General features: G+C 38.4%; 2 protein-coding genes across 3 annotated transcripts in view; both read left to right on the forward strand.

Annotated features, from left to right (window-relative positions):
• Window positions 1–1,220: 1,220 nt before the first annotated feature.
• On the forward strand, window positions 1,221–3,090 carry LOC103515599 (elongation factor 1-gamma). Of its 2 annotated transcripts, none has more exons than XM_017446895.2 (2): window positions 1,221–2,417; window positions 2,589–3,090. In XM_017446895.2, exons 1-2 carry the CDS (start codon window positions 1,322–1,324, stop codon window positions 2,762–2,764), a joined length of 1,272 nt encoding a protein of 423 aa, XP_017302384.1. In that variant the 5' UTR covers window positions 1,221–1,321; the 3' UTR covers window positions 2,765–3,090. The 2 variants fall into 2 exon arrangements, with proteins under 2 accessions (XP_017302384.1, XP_008478758.1); XM_008480536.2 differs by having other exon boundaries at window positions 1,221–2,284; window positions 2,456–3,090.
• Window positions 3,091–3,666: 576 nt separating this feature from the next.
• Window positions 3,667–7,298, forward strand: part of LOC103515781 — a 19,866-nt gene continuing 16,234 nt past the window's right edge. The window contains exons 1-2 of the mRNA XM_026828068.1: window positions 3,667–3,835; window positions 4,125–4,669. Coding sequence (XP_026683869.1) covers window positions 4,213–4,669 — 457 coding nt within the window. The 5' untranslated portion in view covers window positions 3,667–3,835; window positions 4,125–4,212. The remainder of the gene's footprint in view (window positions 3,836–4,124; window positions 4,670–7,298) is intronic.

Below are 7,298 nucleotides of genomic sequence, written 5' to 3' on the forward strand. Positions count from 1 at the left end.
TGTAGGTACTGGAAACGTCTGAAGATCTCGACCAAGTTTGCATCATTATTATTTAGTTTACAATATGAAATGTCTTGCTGTTTTCCTAGTTTTGTAATCTCATTCAATTGGAACGGGAACAAGTAGGTACCTACCAAGTAAAGATTACGACTAGGCTATTCTTACAAGCTACTAGTTTTTGTATAAAGCCTAGCACAATCTGGATAATGCGACAAGTGCCGTTCCCCTCGAAATTCTAGATCTAGACTAAAAATCTAGTAACATTAAGGTGGCGTTTACACACAGGGTTAGACTAGGCTTGTGGGTGCTAGTGTTTGTACAGTTTAACATTGAAGTGATAACGTACGCCAGTCTAGGCTTGAGAAAATGGATTTTTATTCCCAAAACACTTCCGCGTATTGACAATCATGAGGTTCTCATTGCACCCATTCTTCAGTACTTTCAATCCTTTGTTCGTTGGTGTTGTTTGTGCCTTAGTGTGTCAGATAACAATGTCCTCAGCAAAGACTACAACTTTGAAATACTGTAGTGCTAGGGAAAAAATTACTCGAGTCTCAATGTTCGCATTTTTTGTAAACAATACTTTCGCGAATTTAGCTTTTTTTTTAGAACGCAGAGCGATTTCGCTCGGTCCTGTAAAACCCGCGGGTGGGTTTGTAAACAATACTTTCGCGAATTTAGCTTTTTTTTTAGAACGCAGAGCGATTTCGCTCGGTCCTGTAAAACCCGCGGGTGGGTTCAAATAAGCACTATTCAATAGGATAAGGAAAGTCGTGTGATGTTCACACCAGATATTTTTTTTTTTTTTTAGTCAGCCGTCGCGTCGTCGACTACTATTACCTATGTATGGACACAGCTTTACCTCTCGCGTAATACAAAGGCCTTGCTTCTTTGTAGCCCTCTATTAAAAAATGAGGTTGGCCTTGCTCTTCTTCTTCTTCGCCATTTCTTCCCGCGTTCAGACGCGGTCAACGTTTATCGGCCCCGTCGAATTGAATATGTATACCTACATACTGGGTTCGTCCCGTCAGTAAAACTATTAAGTAGGTATTATTGTTGTAAAAAAAATTAGGTACCCAACCATGTACTTGGTCCGGGATGGAGTTAAGGGTAATAGAAAGTCGTGTGATTAACAAATTTTTGTTTTGGCGTCCTACAGAACGGCCCTTTTCATGAATCGTCTCAAAACAAAAGGTAGAGTTTTGTGCTCGTTGAATACAAACATTCCAAATTTCAGTTCTTTTTGTGCCTCGTGTCGTGGGGGAAAGTTTGTTCGAAAAAGTTCTCTCCAAGATCCAAGTTTTTCCACTACTTTTTCGACATGGCCAAGTCTGGAACTTTGTATTCATGGCCTGATAACTTCCGTACGTATCAGATCTTGATTGCTGCTGAGTACTCTAGTTTCAAAGTCAACATCCCCAAAGACTTTGTGTTCGGTAAGTCGAACAAAAATGCCGACTTTGTATCCAAATTTTCATCACCCAAAGTTCCAGCTTTCGAAAGTAGCGATGGCACCATTCTGACGTCAAGTAGTGCCATTACATACTTCGTAGCCAACGAACAGCTGAAGGGAAAAACCGAAGCAGAAAAGAGCAAAATCTTTGACTATGTCTGTTTTGCTCAGGATGAGTTACTACCCAATGCTTGTCGTTGGGTATTCCCCATATTAGAAATTTACCCCTACAACAAGCAAACTGTTGACTCTGCTAAGGATGGTTTGAAAAGAAACTTGGCCAAGCTGGACAAACACTTGTTAACTCGCACATATCTTGTTGGTGATTACATTACACTAGCAGATATCTGTAATGCTTGCACCCTGCTTCAAGTTTACCAGCATGCTATGGACCTTACCTTTAGAAAGCCTTATGTCAATGTCAACAGGTGGTTCACCACCATTGTCAACCAACCCGAATTCAAGAAAATTGTGGGTGAGGTGAAACTGTGCGAGAAGCAAGTTAATGAAGCTGCTCTTGCCAGCCAGAGTGGAAATGTTCCAGCCGCTAAAGAAGAGAAGCCTAAAAAAGAGAAGAAAGAAGCTCCCAAGAAAGAAAAAGAACCAGAACCCGAGGCGGATGATCCTATGGATGATATTCTGGCTGCTGAACCCAAGTCCAAGGATCCATTTGATCTTCTCCCTAAAGGCACATTCAACATGGAGGACTTCAAGAGATTTTACTCTAACAATGATGAAGCCAAATCTATTCCTTACTTCTGGGAGAAGTTTGACAAAGAAAACTATTCCATCTGGTTTGGAGAATACAAATACCCAGAAGAATTACAGAAGGTATTCATGAGCTGTAACTTGATCACTGGTATGTTCCAAAGACTGGACAAGATGAGAAAGCAAACATTTGCTTCTGTTTGTTTATTTGGAACAGACAATGACAGTACTATCTCTGGAGTGTGGGTATGGAGAGGTCAGGAACTTGCCTTCAATCCAGATGAATTACAGAAGGTATTCATGAGCTGTAACTTGATCACTGGTATGTTCCAAAGACTGGACAAGATGAGAAAGCAAGCATTTGCTTCTGTTTGTTTATTTGGAACAGACAATGACAGTACTATCTCCGGAGTGTGGGTATGGAGAGGTCAGGAACTTGCCTTCAACCTGAGTCCTGATTGGAAAGTTGATTACGAATCTTATGACTGGAAGAAACTGGATCCTGAGGCAAAGGAAACAAAAAATCTGGTTGCCCAATACTTCTCATGGGATGGCACTGATTCTAAAGGCAGGAAATTCAACCAGGGCAAAATCTTCAAATGATATTTCTGTTGCTCACTTGTATATCTCTGTCTTCACGTTTATTTTTATTCAAGGTACTTTTTATTTTGTTTAAAGAAAACTCTCAGTGGGATTATTTCCAAACCAGAAAATTATCATGTTCTTTCTTAAACTCATTTCTCCCCAATACCTTTCTAACTTACCAGACCTTAGTTCAATTTTATTATTTCTTGCTATGCCACTGAAGAAATTCTGTAGATAATAAACCTAAACCCCAGCTCTTTTAACTCAAGCAATGGCAAACTTACATCTATTGTTATGTGGACATCTTATTTTAAATATACATTTTTTTCATTTTAAACTTGTAATGCTCTTGTTTGTTTTTCTCATATTATTATTATTTTATTTTATTTTTTATAAGTCTAAGTAGGTATTGATATCTGGGCACAATAGTTCAAACAAGCAACTATGTACAAACCAAACCAGGCTGAATTTTGAATACTCACTTCTGTCTGGGAGAAAAAGGAAATCTGTGACAATCTTTGAATCAAGCAAGATATTAAAAAAAGGCCAGGATTCAAGCCCATGGCCAAAAATGAAGCCATTGGGTCCTACTAATTTATTTTAAAGAAAATGAACAACTTTCAATTTCTAATAGAGAAACGATGCTTTCCTCTACAAGTTTATATGGCTAGAGCTAGGCGTACGTATGTCCCTTCTCTACGCTTCTGGTTCAATGCACCCACAGTCTACTGTCTGAACGCCACTGGTTACATCTTTTGTGACACAAAAACAAACGTGTGCAAACGACGAGGCAAAACAAAAAACGGTCATGTTTTTCTTACGGATTCTTCAAAATGTGTTGGATGTAAACGGAGCTTGGAGTCGACTCTTTCTTCTCAAATCGCGGGAAATTTTGAAAAAGAAGAAAATTCAAATTTTTTGAGAATTTTTTCTACTTTTGCTGAATTGCTGCTACTGCGGTACTGCCAAGATCTAATCCGAAGTCTAGGCCAAATCCTTTAGAAAGTTGGTGATTTCTCTGGTTTTCTTATTAAATTTATACCTTGAAGAGCTTATTGGTAGTCGAGGAGAAGTCGGCATTTTAGTTATGTAAGTATAAAAAACTTGGAAAGTAGAAGTGTTTTTCATCTGTTTTAGGCTGATCATGTGTTACAGTTTACATTACACGCATAGGCAAACTCTGGAAAATTGCCAGCCTAGTTAGCTTGGAGGGTAGCGCTTCTGCCTTGCAAATGCTAGGTCATGGGTTCGATTCCTGCCTGGGGCAGATTTTATCCTAGACAGATAAGGTTTGTTCTTGGAACAGCTGGCTTTCTCCTACCCTGTCTTGCTCTCATAGCTTCCCTCTTACCTTTGATACATATTCTTCTCTTTCCAGGAAGCCTTTTTGTTTTACTGACAATTGAAAACTGAGGGGAAAAAGATATCTGAAATCAGCCTATCTGCTTAACCTCAACTTCAACACAATGTCAATGTTCAACATATTGAAGCAGGTTGTAAATTTGAACAAAGTCCAGCTATGTCAGAAATCCTTTCAAGTCAATTCAAAATCCTTTGCACAATATTCCTACCGCCTGAATTCAAGTTACATTTTAAATAACTCAAGTGCAAAAACCATATTGAAAAATAAAATCCCATTCAGCAAAAACATTATTTCAAGATTCATCACAAATAAAGTGGACACTAATGTCACAAAAGAAGTCATACTTTATAACTACATTAATTCACGACATACGAACATTATCTTATTGTTTGGATTATCCCAGTCATTCTTCTGGTACTACCTGGGCTACATTATTATGACTGAATTAAGGGATATCCCTATTGATGAAAACTCACCGGAAGAAAAAAACTTCTTCACAAAACACAACTTTGGTGAAAACAAGTGGAAATACTCAATGGGAACTGTATGTTTTCTTCTCGGTAAGTTGATTAAGAACCATGAGGTAGCTCCTAGGCACTAACAGAGCAGTCATTGAAGAGATGGAATCATCGGACACGATGGATACCTGAATCGCGTACATATATTATGTATGTACCACACAGGTTTAAATGGGAAAATCGGAAAAGGTGGTAGGTATACAAAATATCTCAAGAACGGTTTGTCCTAGAGCGATGAAATTTGGTATGCTATCCCGGTATGGTCCAAGGAGGCGCACGGCCGTGCGCCTAGATCATCGCTACCAGGAGAGAGACATTCTGGGTTGGAAGTCGGCTGGGACAATATCTAAGTGGTAAATAAAGTCAGTCATTCCTGTGTTAAGTTAAGTAACCAGTTTTGTGTTTTATTCGACAAGTCTTCCCCAGCCACCCAGTGTCGGTCGCCAGGTCCGGGCCGACCTTAAACCACAAGAGACGAACCTCCACGTCTATGACACTATCAAACCTCTTAAAGTTAAAATAATAATAATAATTAAAATTACCTAATAAAAGTCGAGGATTTCCAAGGCCCAGCATTATGACTGGATTGGAGATGAGTGCCTTATAAATAGGATGATCCGAGCTTAGAGCACAATCCATATCTTCTACTCGGGGCAATCTATCTCCTACAAGCCAATGGCACTGAAACAATCATGAAAATATAAAGGAATTTGAAATCCTGATGAACAAGCAAGATAGAAAAGACTGCTATGAACTCAGCAGGTGCTCTTGTATATAAAAAAAAAGCCACCCTCCATGGCAATGAGCCAAAATTGTGACATCTAACAAATGTGGTAAATGTGTAAGTAAATGCACCTTTTAACTTTGTGTGACTTTCATCTCCCAGTCTCCCTGCCCTTTTTAGGCAGGAAAAAAACCCCCATGGTTCCATTTTTTTTTTTTTTTTTTTTTTTTTTTTTTGAAAATGTTCTATAACTAAATGTTGAGATTTCCCTTGCTTTGTGTTGAACATTTCTGCCAAATTTCAACAAAATTGGACAAACTATGTATGTAAGTGTTACTGTGAGACAAACAGAAATACCTATTAAGTTCAATCTCACTTATTAAAAAAAAAAAAAAAAAAGATCAAGGTGATTGTAACAGAGGTCTTATCTTACGAAAATCAAAGAGAGGAGGACAGGTTGCGAGATAGCCAGCCATTCCAAGAATGAACCTAATCTGTTTTGAATAAAGTTTGCCCTGGGTGAGAATCGAACCCCCAACTAATGCAGCACTTACAAGACAGGTATGTGCTACCTTTTAAAACATCTGTCTTGTAAGCTCTAGGTCGCGGGTTCGATTCCCGTCCGCGGCAGATTTTATCCTGAAGGGATAAGGTTCGTTCTCAAAACAGCTGGCTTTCTTTTATCCTGTCTTCCTTCTCTTGAGACATTGGCAGTTACAGTTCCCTCTTGTAAATCTCTTAAAATTAAAAATAACAAATAAAATAATAATAACCTCATTTATGTAATTATTATTTTCAGGTGAGTGCAATATACGCAAGAAGTGAGATGAAATCCTTTTTCCCAATTCGTGTGAAGGATCGTTCAATCTACTTCATGGACATGGAAGGCCCTATTACAAATGAAGTTCTGTTTGACGTTACTGTGGGCACTAGAAGAGATGTCAATGGTATAGCTAAATGAGTTGCAGTGGTAACATTTCGCCTGTAGAAAACTTTAACCTCAATATGATTTGTGATCAGCCAAGTAGATCAAGTAATCTCGTTAGATCACTTGTGATATATCTACCTGTGCCTCTTGAAAAATCTTCGTGGCCGAGTGGGTATCACACTACGACACTACGCTTGTACGCTAGAGGTTTCAGGTTCGATTCCCGGCGGAAGTTTTTCCGTTTTTGATATTGAGAAATAGAACTCAAGAAAATACAACAAATGCATAGGTTAAAAACATTGTGGTCTAATTCAATGGGAATGAATTACATAAGTAGGACACTAAGACAGCTTAGTTGGTAAAAATAATCAAGTTCTTAGTAGAATAGATCAGTTGCGCTTACTTGGGCGATGTTTCAAAGTCATAGAGCAGGAAAAATGAGGACCAACGGAATTTTTCTTTTTCTTCTACGAATTCTAGATCCCGAGATAAATCGATTTAAAAAATACCGGTAATTTGTAAAGTTTGACGTCACGACATACGCTCCCGTAGGCGATGACGTCATAATTCATGACTCCCGCTTCGTTTGTTTGTGCGCAAGCGTTTCTGCGCATTTTTAGGTTAAGTCTGACGTCACAACTCTTTGAACTTTTTCAATAGAACGGCAATTAAAAATTGAATTTTCGACCTTTTAAAGTTACTTTCTCGGAGTTTTGACCTCAGATTTGAATTTTTCCCAACTTTTTACATAGGAATCGACCATTTATTTACAATTTTTACCCATTTGCAACTGCTCCATTCTCTTCTACAATAATCTATCTGAGGGTAGGTAGTTGCAGATCTTTTCAGTAAATAAGAAGTACTTACGAGGGTCATTTGATAAGTTTGTGGACATGGATACTTCTTCTTGCTATGAAGCCCAAATCTAGGTGCCACTGCAAAGTCTGTCTTGTTTTAGGAAGGTACATCAAGTTTCATTACATTCCTATTATTAGCCTTTGATTCACAGCTATCAAATG

The sequence above is a fragment of the Diaphorina citri genome, unplaced genomic scaffold (assembly GCF_000475195.1).
Source record: "Diaphorina citri unplaced genomic scaffold, Diaci psyllid genome assembly version 1.1 scaffold50, whole genome shotgun sequence".
In the NCBI taxonomy this organism is placed as follows: domain Eukaryota; kingdom Metazoa; phylum Arthropoda; class Insecta; order Hemiptera; family Psyllidae; genus Diaphorina; species Diaphorina citri.

Bases quoted from the DNA above. Each gene is read 5' to 3' on its own strand.
- LOC103515599 (XM_017446895.2), top strand. From the start codon at position 1,322: ATGGCCAAGTCTGGAACTTTGTATTCATGGCCTGATAACTTCCGTACG. The intron at 2,418-2,588 runs GTCAGGAACTTG...GGGTATGGAGAG, and splicing joins TGGAGTGTGGGTATGGAGAG to GTCAGGAACTTGCCTTCAAC.